This window comes from Chionomys nivalis, chromosome X (genome assembly GCF_950005125.1).
Source record: "Chionomys nivalis chromosome X, mChiNiv1.1, whole genome shotgun sequence".
NCBI classification, from domain to species: domain Eukaryota; kingdom Metazoa; phylum Chordata; class Mammalia; order Rodentia; family Cricetidae; genus Chionomys; species Chionomys nivalis.
The window spans coordinates 46,854,166-46,868,234 of record NC_080112.1 but is presented as its reverse complement, the minus strand read 5'-3'; the positions used below and the strand labels follow the sequence as shown (position 1 = coordinate 46,868,234).

The window sequence follows — 14,069 nt, the reverse complement described above, 5'->3', positions numbered from 1 at the left end:
AGAGAGATCTCACACACTTGGTCAAATGGCCCCGCTACATCAGGCTGCAGCGGCAGAGGGCCATCCTCTATAAGCGCCTCAAAGTTCCTCCTGCCATTAACCAGTTCACCCAGGCCCTGGACCAGGAAACAGCTACCCAGTTGCTTAAACTTGCCCACAAATACAGGCCAGAGACCAAGCAGGAAAAGAAGCAGAGGCTGCTGGCCAGTGCTGAGAAGAAAGCTGCCGGCAAAGGGGATGTCCCATCTAAGAGACCACCTGTCCTTCGAGCGGGCGTCAATACAGTCACCACTTTGGTAAAGAACAAGAAGGCTCAGCTAGTGGTGATTGCCCACGACGTAGAACCCATTGAGCTGGTGGTCTTCCTGCCTACCCTGTGTCGCAAGATGGGGGGTCCCCTACTGCATCATCAAGGGAAAGGCCAGGCTGGGACGGCTGGTCCACAGGAAGACGTGCACCACTGTTGCCTTCACACAGGTTAACTCGGAAGACAAGGGTGCTCTGGCCAAGCTGGTGGAAGCTATTAGGACCAATTACAATGACAGATATGATGAGATCCGCCGCCACTGGGGAGGCAACGTTCTGGGTCCTAAATCTGTGGCTCGAATTGCCAAGCTGGAAAAGGCAAATCCCAAAGAACTCGCCACTAAACTGGGTTAAATGTACTGCTGAGTTTTCTGTACATAAATATAATTATAAAACTTCCATCTAAAAAAAAAAGAGATAGACCATCACACTAATGATTAAGATTATGAGTCCATTCATTTTGGTTCCTGACTAAGAGAAGATTAATACTTCAATTTTTGTGCTGAAGTTCTGGGGTACAGAACTTTTAAATAAAAAAAAAAAACATAATTACAACAATGTTAGGAAAGAGTCAAAGTAAACCTGTAACAATTGTTTAGGCAAAACAGTTATTTTAGACACAACACAACAAATTTATTTATTTCTTTTCATTTATTTTAGCTTTTGTTATTTTTTAATTAATATGTGCTCAGTTAGGGTCCTGGGAATTCCAAATCTGTTGCCAAGGCAGACATAGCTATTGTGGCGAAGAAGACTGATAAGTGTCTAAGCAAATACAAAATAGAGTCAGAATAAAATGTTGCTACATTAGCCACGACAGAAAGCATTAACAAATCAAAGTTTATGCCAAGGTAATTCAAAAAGTATGCAAATGTAATGTGTCCAAACAGGCAGCAGAACTCGACAGCAGCAATCACATGTTACTGACATTTGTGTCATTAAAAATACAGGAGAGAGGGGGTTTGTCAAATCACCTTCCACAGTTAAGAAAAGCTACTGAGGCCAGGCTTGTGGTAGAGGAGTCACTAAATGGAGTCCCTGAGAAGAAAGCTATTGCATGCATCTGTGAAGGTGAAGCCTGGATTGTGTTGGAGACTCCAAGATGTTAGAGATCCTAGAACCATGGGATGTCTGTCAGGGAGAAATGCATATAGAATGTGGAACAAGCCAAAGATAAGTATATTGTAGTCAAAAAAGCTGGAAGGAATGGCAGATGTGAAGAGTCATCTAAGCCCTCTGAGATCATAAATGGGGTTGCAAAACTTGGAGCTTTCCCTGCTGGATTTCATGGTTGATTTCTTCCAGTATTTCCTTACTATGCTCCATTTCCTCCCTTTTGGAATAGTAACATATAGTCTGTGCCATTGTATATTGGAAGTAAATAATTAGTGTTTTGTTTTTGTTTTTGATTTTTGATATTACAGGGACTTACAGTTAAAAGATTTCCCCGAGTCTCAGAAGAAAGTGTGGTGGTTTGGGTGAGAATAATACTATAGACTCATATATTTCAGTGCTTGGTCCCTAGTTGGTGAAACTGTTAAGGATTAGGAAGTGTAACCTTTGAGGTTTCAAAATCCTACCCCATTCCCAGTCTCAGTCTCTCTGTTTGGGCTTGTAGATAAGATGTAAACTTTAATCTAATGTTCTCTGCTTGCACTACCATACTCCCCACTATGCTGGTCATGGACTAAGCCTTTGAAGCAGTAAGCAAACCTCCAAGTAAATGCTTTCTTTTAAAAATTGCCTTAGTCGTGGGACCTCTGAGGGAGTAAGCCTGAGCCAGGTCCTCTGTGGTTCTGGGTGCACTCAAGCCTGGGAACTCCGTGGCAGTAGATCAGGGCCAGAGACCTTTGCAGGACCAACTCCAACCTAGGGACGTCTGCAGGAGGGGATCCAGACCACGATTTACAGAAACAGGTCAAAGCCTATAACCTAGGCCAAAGTAGGCATGAGGCAACAATCTCCACCTTGAGCTAGCACAGGATTGAGGAAACAAATTCCACAGGAGTAGAACTGAACCAGCTACCAAGGCCAAAGTGGGCCTGAGGGAACAAGCTCATGGGAATGGGAGTTGGGAGCCAATCCAGTCCTGGGACACTGGCAGACCAGGACTGAACCATCTACCTTGTCCGGAGCAGAATGGAGATAGTGAAATCCACTGGAACAGGTACAGGGGAGTAAGCACCGAGGAAGTTAGACAGACCACTGAAGATCTGGGCATGAATCTAGGACCTTCAAGGGAATAGACCTAATCTAGGACCTCTATGGGTCTGTGCATGAGTCTAGGACCTTCGAGGAACTAGGCCTGAGCCAGGACCTTTGCCAGTATGGGTGTGAACTTGGGACCTCTGAGGGAGTAGTCAGGAACCAGAGATCTCTGCAGGGCTAGGCATGAGTCTGGGACCTCAGAGGGAGTAGGCCTGAGCAGAACCTCTGTGGGTTCAGGGGTGATCTGGGCCACCAAAGGGAATAGACAGGAACCTAAAACCTCTGCAGGTCCAAGCGTGAGTCTGGGACCTCTGAGGGAGTAAGCCTGAGCCAGGTCCTCTGCGGTTCTGGGCACACCCGAGCCTGGGAACTCCGAGGCAGTAGACTGGAGCCAGAGTCCTTTTTAGGACCAACTGCAAGCCAAGGACCTCTGCAAGAGGGGATCCAGATCAGTATTTACAGAAAAATGTCAAAACCAGTAACTTGGGCCAAGTAGGCCTGAGACAGCAAACTCCAAGGGAACAGAGCAAAGCCCCCAGGATCAGTGAGCTATCTCCAGGAACACTGAGTAACCAACAAGGCAACTAAAAAGCACTGACTGTACCACAAGGAACAACCATCTGAACTTTGGATTCACTGGCACCTAGAAGATTACTCAACAGAATCTCAGACAGCCCCAACCACACCTATTAGAGGAAAAGATGAGTAGAAAAAGTAAGAACACACATGCAACACCACAAAGAGCAACATAACACCAGTAAAACCTAAAGACTTTATAACATCAAGACTTGAACAACCAAATATACATGAAACAGAATAAATTGACCTAAAAAATAACTTCAGGAGAATGTTTGAAACTCTTAAAGAAGAAATGAGAAATTCCCTTAAAGAAATGGAAGAAAGGACAAACAAAAAATTGGAAGACATCAGCAAATCCCTTAAAAAAAAACTGAAAAAAAGCAATCAAACATATGAAAGAAACTATTCGGACTTGAAAACTGAAATAGAGACAATAAAGAAAACACAAGCTGGGGGAATTATAATTACAGAAATCATGAGAAAACAATAAGGAACCACAAACGCAAGCTTGAACAGCAGAATACAAGAGATGGAAGAGAGAATCTCAAGAGTTAAAGATACAATAGAGGAAATAGACTCATCAGTTAAAGAAAACATTAAATCTAACAAAAGCTTAACCCAAAATGTTCAGGAAATATGGAAAACCATGAAAAGGCCAAATCTAAGAATAATAGGTATAGAAGAAGGAGAAGTTCAACTCAAAAGCACAGAAAATATATTTAACAAAATCATAGAAGAAAACTTTCCCAACATAAAGAAAGATATGCCTATGAAGATAAAAGAAGATTAGAGAACACCAAATAGACTGGATCAAAAAAAGACCCCTTGCCATATACCAATAATCAAAACACTAAACATACAGATTAAAGAGAAAATATTAAGAGCTGCAAAGGAAAATGGCCAAGTAACATATAAAGGTATCAGAATTACACCTGAATTCTCATTGGAGACAATGAAAGCCAGAAGATAAGCCTTTTGCAGACATTCAGAGAGCACGAATGCCAGCCCAGACTACTATACACAGAAAAAACTAAAATCACCATAGAAAGATGAAACAAGATGTTCCATGACAAAGCTAGATTTTACCAAAACCTAGCCACAAACCAAACCCTACACAAAATATTAGAAGGAAAACTGCAACCCAAGGAAATTGGCTACATAAACAAAAACAAAGACAATTGATGGTCTCACAGCAGCAAATCCCAAAGAAGGGGAAAATGCACAAATTAATATTACCAACAATGAAAACTAAATTAACACAAAATATCAATCACTGGTCATTAATATCCTTAATATAAATGGACTCAACTCAACTATAAAAAGGCACAGGCTAACAGATTGTATACAAAAACAGAATCCATCCTTCTTTTGCATACAAGAAATACATCTCAACCTCAAAGACAGACATCATCTAAGAGTAAAGGGTTGGAAAAAATATTCCAATCAAATAAACCTAAGAAACAAGTGGGTGTAGCTATCCTAATATCTATCTAGCAAAATAAACTTCAAGCTAAAATCAATCAAAAGAGACAAAGAAAGTCATTTTATATTAGTCACAGGAAAAATCCATCAAGAGGAAATCTCAATACTGAACATCTATGCCTCAAATACAAGGGCGCCCTCATATGTAAAAGAAACACTTCTAAAGCTTAAATCATACATTAAGCCCCACACACTAATAGTGGGAGACTTCAACACTGCTCTCTCGCCATTGGACAGGTCAGTCAGACAAAAAATGAACAGAGAAATAAGGGAACTAACAGAGGTTATGAGTCAAATAAACTTAACAGACATCTATAGAATATTCCATCCAAACAGAAAATAATATACCTTCTTCTAAGCACTTCTCAAAAACTGACCACATACTTGGTAACAAAACAAACCTGAACCAAAACAAAACTGGAATAACCCAATGTACCTTATCAGATCACCATGGTTTAAAACTAGAAGTCAACAGCAATACTAATTCCAGAAAACCCACAAATACATGAAGATTAAACAGTCGTCACCTGAATCAAATTGAGAGCTGAAATTAACAAAATAGAAACAAAGAAAAAAAAATACAATGAATCAGTGAGATAAAGAGTTGGTTCTTCAAGAAAATCAACAAAATAGACAAGCCTTTATCCAAACTAACTAAAAGGCAGAGAGAGAATATCCAAATTAACAAAATCAGAAATGAAAAGGGGGACATAACAAGAGACATGGAGGAAATACAGAGAATCATCAGGGCATATTTATAATACCTTTACTCCACAATAGAGTTCTTGAGGTCCTAACTGGAGCAATAAAACACTAAAAGGAGATCAACAGGATACAAATCAGAAAAGAAGTCAAACTCTCACTGTCTGCTGATGATATGATAGTTTACATAAGTGATTCCAAAAATTCTACCAAGGAATTTCTACAACTCAGAAACACTTCCAGTAATGTAGCAGGATACAAGATTAACTCAAAAAAAGCAGTATCCTTCCTGTACCCAGATGTCAAAAGGGCTGGGGAAGAAATCAGAGAAACAACACGCTTCACAATAGCAACAAAAAGCATGAAATATCTCGGAGTAACTCTAACCAAACAAGTGGAAGACTTGCATGACAAGAACTTTAAATCTTTGAATAAAGAAATTGAAGAAGACACCAGAAAGTGGAATGATCTCCCGTGTTCTTGGGTAGGCAGAATTTACATACTAAAAATGGCAATTTTACCAAAAGCAATCTACAGATGCAATGCAATGACCATCAATATCCCAGCAAAATTCTTCATGGACTCAAAGGAACAGTACCCAAATTCATATGGAAAAGCAAAAAACCCAGGATAGCCAAAACAATCCTGTAAATAAAAGAAATGAAGGCATCACAAGCCCTGACTTCAAACTCTACTACATTGCTACAGTACTGAAAACAGCCTGGTATTGATATAAGAACAGAAGACCAATGGAACCAAATAGAAGACCCAGATATTAATCCACACACCTTTGAACACCTGATTTTTGACAAAGAAGCAAAAAATATCAAATGGAAAAAAGAAAGCATATTTAACAAATGGTGCTGTCATAACTCTATATTAACACATAGAAGAAAAAAATAGACTCATATCTATCACCATGCACAATACTCAAGTCCAAATGGATCAAAGACCTCAACATAAAGCCAGTCACACTGAACCTTAGAGAAGAGAAAGTGAGAAGTACACTTGAATGCATTGACACAGGAGACCACTTCATAAATATAACCCCAGCAGCCTGGACACTGAGAGAAACAAGTAATAAATGGGACCTCCTGAAACTGAAAAGCTTCTGTAAAGCAAAGGGCATGGTCAACAAGACAAAACTACTACCTACAGAAAGCGAAAAAAATCTTTACTAACCCCACATCAGACAGAGGTCTGATCTCCAAAATATACAAAGAACTCAAGAAATTTGTCATCAAAAGAACAAATAATCCAATAAAAATGGAATACAGTCCTAAACAGAGAACTGTCAACAGATGAATCTAAAATGACTGAAAGACACTTAAAGGAATGTTCAACATCCTTAGTCTTCAGAGAAATGCAAATCAAAACAACTCTGAGATTCCATCTTACACCTGTAAGAATGGCCAAGATCAAAAACACCGATGACAACTTATGCTGGAGAGGTTGTGGGGAAAAGGGAACACTTCTGCTTTGCTGGTGGGAATGCAGCTGGTACAGCCCCTTTGGATATCAGTGTGATGATTTCTCAGAAAATTAGGAAACAACCATCCTCAAGACCCAGTAATACCCCTTTTGGGTATATATCCAAAGGATGCTCAATTGTGCCACAAGGACATGTGTTCAACTATGTTCATAGTAGCATTGATTGTCATAGCCAGAACCTGGAAATAGCCTAAATGCCCCTTGACCAAAGAATGGGTAAGGAAAATGTGGTACATTTACACAATGGAGTACTACATAGCAGAAAAATATAATGACATCTTGAATTTTGTAGGAAAATGGCTGGAGCTAGAAAACATTATTTTGAGTGAGGCAACCCAGACACAGAAAGACAATTATCACATATACTCACTCATAAGTGGTTTTTACACATAAAGCAAAGAAAACCAGCCTACAGATCACAACCCCAAAGAACTTAGACAACAATGAGGACACTAAGAGAGATTTACATAGATCTAATCTACATGGGAAGTAGACAAAGACAAGATTACCTGAGTAAATTGGGAGCATGGGGACCTTGGGGGAAGGGTTGAAGGGGCGAGGGGAGAGGTAGGGAGGGGAGCAGAGAGAAAAAGGTAGAGCTCAATAAAATTCAATGAAAAAGTTCAAATAAATAAGTAAATAAATTGCCTTGGTCATGATGTTTCTGAACAGTAATAGAAAATTAACTATGACAGATAACACTGCACCCATATTATAATGATCCAAATTGAAGAGTCTAACTAAACCATGTGCTGAGAATGTGTGGAAGAACTAATATTCTCCTAGGGTACCAGAGAGTTTAGAAAGTCAGCCTATCAGTAGTGGGTATTGTATTGTCTCTCCATGTTGTAAGTAGAACAGCACTGAAGGAACTGTGGCTTGGGTGCTCTTTCTCATCAGAATAGAACCTCAAGTTTCCTACCAACCAATTATACTCAAGAAAAAAAATCACTGATTCTGAGGTAGTGGCCTCAGAGCCAGAGATATACCATGGAGGACCAGAGGCTGCCGGAGAAACAGTCTTTTCTGGTGCCCAGGTACAAGAATGAGCTACCTATCAAGTGTGTCATGAAGCACAAGAAGGAGAAACTGAAGTTTCCTCTTTTCCTGGAAGACCATTGCCACCTGTTTTCTGAGGAACAGGTTGATGAATTCAGGAGAGACTATGTACTATACGAAGGGCTGATGTCTCATGGTATCCAAGGGAACTTTTTCCCAGGAATTTCTCAAGGAGGGTACAGTGATGCTGCCAATAAGAGTCAGATAAATCTTCCTGTGAATGGAGGACTCTTTAGCTTAGGTCCATTAACCCAACAAAGAGGCAAAGAGAGCCAGTATCAGCTGGCTCAGATGAAAGACAATTCAGATCTCTTCATAAAATCTCTTCAAGTCCCAAATCGTGACCAGAATCTAAATAATGAGTGGCCTCACTGGGGGAAAAAAAGGAAGAAAACAAGAAGTGTAGCAAGCATGGGAGTCTCTCTTATTAAAAGCACAACTCTGGAGTTCCCAAGAATCCCAGGTTACTTCAAGATAATTGTCTTTCTCCAAACACACACACAAACCATGATATTCTTGACTCTCTATACTATACATGCCTAAAAAGAGGAGCTGATGGTGTATGTGAATGAAATGAACCTTTTGGAGACTTGGTCATGTGGCTATGTGTGCCAACAAAGTGAAGAGTCTTCATTCAAGAGTATTGGTCATCTTTCTTCTGACTTTACACCATTCAGAACACTGGATTTTTGAAGGACATTGGACTCTCCAAACAAGAATCACCGTTTGAAATGAAATTTCCAAAACCACATGATACTTTTAAGCCCACTTTGAAGAAGACTGTATATGGAGCAGCATTCCAGAAACCCAGTCATTCTAAAGCCATAGGAAATCAAGAGCTTGTGACTGGACCCAAGGAATTACTTGAAATTCAAGGTAGAAGCTTTTGCAAACCAAACTCCCTTGAAAATCTCAAAGGGACAATTACCTGAAACAATTTCATTGTACATTAATTTATTCTACTTGCATGTGTATGCTGATAACATTTAACATTTAACATTTTCAGGAATAAACGTCTATCTCACACAAGGGCTACAGATATTCATTTTAATTCCTTTGGTGCCTTTCCCCCATTTGTTTCTTTTGTGCTGAAATTGTTTATTGAAGGCACTCACTTGTTTTTCGCCTTAAGCCTGTACTTGTTGTGAAATATTATTTTACGATATGCTACATTCATTAATACAACAAAGTATTTGTTTAATGATGCAAAAATGTGTTCCATTCTTTTATGTTGCATTTGTTTAATTCTGTAACGTTGTGTTACTTTGCCTTCTAAAATACCTAATTTGTCTAATAAGGAGCTGCTTGGCCAATAACTAGGCAGACGAGATAAATAGGCTTGCCTGCCAGGCAGAGAAAAAAATTGGGCAGATCTAGTCTTGAAAGAACAGAGGAGAGGAGCAAGGAAAGGTGGAGAGGAGGATGCCAGGGGCCAGCCAAGCAGCCACACAACCACACACAGAGTAAGAAGGGAAGAAAGAATATATAATAAAATAGGTAAAAGGCTTAGAGGCAAAACATAGTAAAAGACAGACTGATTATTTTAAGTTAAAAAAGCAGGCTAGAAATAAGCCAAGCTAAGGCCGGTATTTCATAAGTAAGAATAAGTTACTAAGTACTTATTTGGGAGTTGACTTTTTGTATTCTTTTTTAAAAATCTACTAGTATATTACGGTTTAAGTTTGGTTTAACACTTGCATTTGGATTTAAGTTTTTAACCAGTTTTGGTTATTTTCCAAAAGTATATCATTTTCTATAAATAGAACATACATACTAACATATTAAAAGTGAAAACATATTTGCTGAAGGAACTAAGAGACACTGTGTTTTAAAGCTTGGTGTTTATTGAGATTCTCCAGGCATTCATTTAAATTTAACAAATACATTTTCTTTTTCATCTTACTATACATACATTGTGATTCTATGCCTGCCAGTATTTTCTATTTCGCCTAAAACTCTTTTCATAATTGAGCAGAAAAAAGGACAATTTCCTTAATTGTACTACATACATTTTTATTTAAAAAATATTCTCCACACAATATATTTTAATCATATTCTTTCACCTCTCCAAACCATGCCCATGTCCTATTTGTAGCACAGCTGCTTCCAGAAAATTCAGCAAGGATTCTTCAACATGAAGCACATATACAGATATGTTGATTTTAAGGGTAAATTAAATGCAAAATGCCTCTTTTATGTTTGGTCTATGATGAAAGCTTACCTTGTAAAATTTATGAAGCATTTAGTTGTCAAATCCTTCTATATTTTGATTCTTACCTACTATGCCTTTGTGCCATGCTTTCTTGCATTTAACTTGTTCTTGCATAAAATATAACTTCCTATTTTTTGTATAGAGGTATCTCTTCAACTATCTTACATACTTCTCATAACCACAGAATTGGAATTATGCCTTCCTAGACAGTCAGTGAAGGTTGGGCCAGAGTAAACTCAAGAAAAGATCTTGATATTTAGATGTTGACCGGGAGATATAAATAACTCATTTTTAAATAAATCACACCAATGCATGGTACACTGAATACTACATTATTTCCATGAAATAAAACTATGTTGGAATCACCAACTACTGAATTTTTTAAAACATGATGCAGAGAAACATTACAAAACTTTATTAGACATGCATCCAATTCCCAAAAGAAGGTGTTAGGGTTCTTGATGCAATGTAATATAATATAGTATGTATTGTACTATTACTATAATATATTTATACAATATGAACATTATAAGGTTAAAATAGGACATTTTGACACTGTGCTTTGTAAAGACACAAGGAGAAGAAGGTCTGAAAAAACAAAACTTGAGGAAAAAAAAACAAAAAACAAAGTAACAGCAAAGAACCCAAAGAAAGAAAGAAAGTGGAAATGGCATACATAACATAAAAAGCCAATTACCATAAATAAATTTCATAACCCTCAAAATCACAGTCTTTTTACAGACACAAGACAGGCGTCCAAAAACTTAGAAAGCAATGCAGGAGGCGAGAAAGATGGATCAGTGGTTAAGAGAACTTGGTGCTATTGTGTTAGGCCTTGGTTGGGTTCTTATCACCCACACAAGACAATTCACAGTTATTTATAACTCCAGTTTCAAAGGATCCAACATACTCTTATGGTCTCACAAGTCACTTGCACCTATCTGTTGCACGTGCATGGCCATTGGCCAACATGTCCATGATTGTAAAATAAACCTTTTATCTAAAAAAGGCTATTTAAGATATCAATAGAAGAATTTCTAAACAGCTTCTTTGAAGGCTATATTTTGAAACTTTGTTATTTTTCTAATACACCTGTTATTTACTGATTCATAAAATCATCCATACTTTTAATCCTATAATAATTGACATTTCCATTAGATCACATAAATAAATGACAGAAATTGTCTGGTAAAATTTTTAAAACACGTTGAATTCAGAAGTAAAAAGCCTAGCATTATATTTTTCTTCCAGAATTAAAAGAAATACTCTAAAGTAGACAAATGGATTTACTCTTACATAATATAGAAAAATAGATGTACATAATGAATTTTATACTCATTTTAGTTGTGATATTAATGAATCCAGTGCAATATTAGCCTCCTCTTAAGAGGCTGCTCCTAAGAATGAAGACAACACTGCGTTCCTAATGTTAATTTCAGTCACCTTCTGAATAATAGCGAATGATAAACAACAAAAATCTACTTTCATGACAATGGGAGTAAAAAGAAGGTTGGATGGAGGTGAGTCCGCCATGAATAACTGCAGTACTCACAGAAATGGCATCAGCTTCTGTTTCTCACTCACCATCCTCATTCATTAAGAAACAATTATCGCTTGTACTTCTGATAAAATACTTAAAATTCTTGTATTTAAAAATCTGATGTAGATGTGAAGGTCATCACATAGTTGCTTGGTTTACTGATGGCACTGGACACTGATGACTAACCTGATTTTTGACCCTGTGCTCATAGGGTCAAGTGAATGCTAGTTGAGGTCACCAATAAGAACTATTGTTCAAATAAAGCTTTCTGGTACTAACGTTATCTAAGAAAGCCAAAAGCAGAATGTTGAAAGAAATAACATTTTGACGATATTCAGAGAAACTGCTTTATAAAGCATTCAGAGGATTTAGTTTAAACTTCGGCTTTTATTTATACTGTCCTTTAAAATATATGGTATATGTCAGCCAGGGCTCAGGAGATTGCCTTGATATGGAAATTTGCACTCCTGGCCCGCCCCACCCCGCCCCGCCCTGCCCTGCCCCTCCCATCTCTAAGTCCTGGCGCTGAAATGATGTCATCATCAGGCGCCAACACTCATTTCTGGTGCTGCCTCGGAGCCTCCTGAGGCCTACCTGCTGCGCTCCCCTGAGGTTCTTCCTCTCTGCTGAGGTACTCTGGGACAGGGGTCCTTTCCCTTCCTACCCTCCCTGCCCCTTTAAGCAGGTACAGGGCCTGCTGATACTGTCGTGGTGTTCGAGCGCCCACCATGGCTGAAGGGGCTTGGCAAGTGCGTCAGAACTCTGATAGCAACTGCGAGGACGCGGTAAACAACCATGTCCAGCTGCAGCTCCATGCCTCATATGTATATTTGTCTATGGCCTTGTTCTTTGATCGTGATGATGTGGCCCTGGGGAACTTCAAGCGTTTCTTCCTGAGCAAGTCACACAGCCACAAGGCCAGTGCCCAGATGTTCATGTTCCTGCAGAATAAGCGTGGTGGCCTTGTTTTCTTCCCGAGCATCTCAACACCAGAGCGTGACAGTTGGCAGGGGGGCCTCCAGGCCATGGAGTTTGCCTTCCACATGGAGATGACCATCAACCAGAGCCTGCTGAACCTCCACAAGCTGGCCAAGGAGAAACATGTTGCTGACCTCTGCTACTTCCTGGAGCATCGCTGTCTGGATGAGCAGGCCCGTGTTCTCCACAAGATGAGTGGCTACCTGGCCAACCTGCGCCAGCTGGGGACCCCAGAGAACGGCTTCACTGACTATCCCTTTGAAGAGCTCAGCCTGTCCTAAAGCCTCAGGTGGACTGAACTGGGAGGTTCCCACTGCCATGGGATCTTTCTCTGGACGTTAGACCTGATTTTGAAGAAAGTTCACCAGTTTTCTTTCAGTGTTTACAATAAATTCTTTAATGTTTCAAAGCAAAATGAAGTTTCAAGATCACTCTTTTTGCATAGCTTATCTTTCAAGAACAGGGGTTGATTCATTGTTCCTTACCCTTGAAGCTTGGATCTTTAAGGGTTGTTGTAAAGACAATCTCTATGGCTCTTTTAAACACCATATTCTATTTCTGTTATCTTTCAGGGATGTATGAGTTTATAGTGCTCTCATTTGTGATGTGTCTCGGGTTTTGGGCCCAGTTTCAGTGTTTTGCAAAAGGGTTACCATCTGATCACCCTGGAACAGAACTGAAGGAAATAGTTTGAAACAGAAATTATAAAAATAGACTCTAAAGCTGTGTGTTTCATCTTAATGATAAGGTACTTGTCTTATTATAAATCAGTTCTGTCCAAAGCATTTGAGAAAAAAAAAAAAGGGAAGGGGGGGAAGGAATTTCAAAGTTTTGTAAAGACTTTAAGCTTAACATAATATGTAAATGTCTTAATTTCTTGATTTCTAAGTAGCCCAAAGTAGGTTCTGGAAAAGGGTATGGGAAAAAAACTTTCTTGACTGTGTCAGGTTAGAATACAGAGATAGTAACAGTGAGGATTAGCTTGGATACTCCACTTCCAAACTAGAGAGGAGAGAAGTCGGTTATTCATAGTGTCTTCACTACAATTCTATATCTACGTTTTTCCAAATATATTTCTAAACTTGAAATATACCTGCACTACCCCAAGCCCCACATTAGTAACCAATATTGGCTGACATCACAATACCCTAGGGTGAGGTCATGTTTATGAGAGTGAATATAAAGGAATCAAAATAACCTTACTGGGCTAAGCTGGCCGATCAAAATATTAGCGGGCTAGAGAAAGTTCAAGATGGGAGTATAGTTCAGACTGAACGGAATTTTGGTATACACTTCATAGTCTCACTGAAGGCCTAGAAGCAGGGTATTGATACAGCCTACTCTAGGTTGCACAATTGGGGCACCCTGTAGCTTCTCATTCCAAAACATTGGAAGCCAGAAAAGAGTAATCAGTGAAGCAACCCTAGCCTAGGGCTGAAGGCCTGGAAACCTGTCTGATGTAATTAAGGATTCAAAGGCACAAGAATCTCTAATTATGAACCACAACCAAGG

At 39.1% G+C, this 14,069-nt stretch overlaps 1 protein-coding gene across 1 annotated transcript; it reads left to right on the top strand.

Moving 5' to 3' along the window:
* Nucleotides 1-12,307: 12,307 nt before the first annotated feature.
* On the top strand, nt 12,308-12,838 carry LOC130868674 (ferritin heavy polypeptide-like 17E). Its single transcript, XM_057760814.1, has one exon. It carries the CDS (start codon nt 12,308-12,310, stop codon nt 12,836-12,838), a length of 531 nt encoding a protein of 176 aa, XP_057616797.1.
* The last annotated feature ends 1,231 nt before the right edge of the window (nt 12,839-14,069 follow it).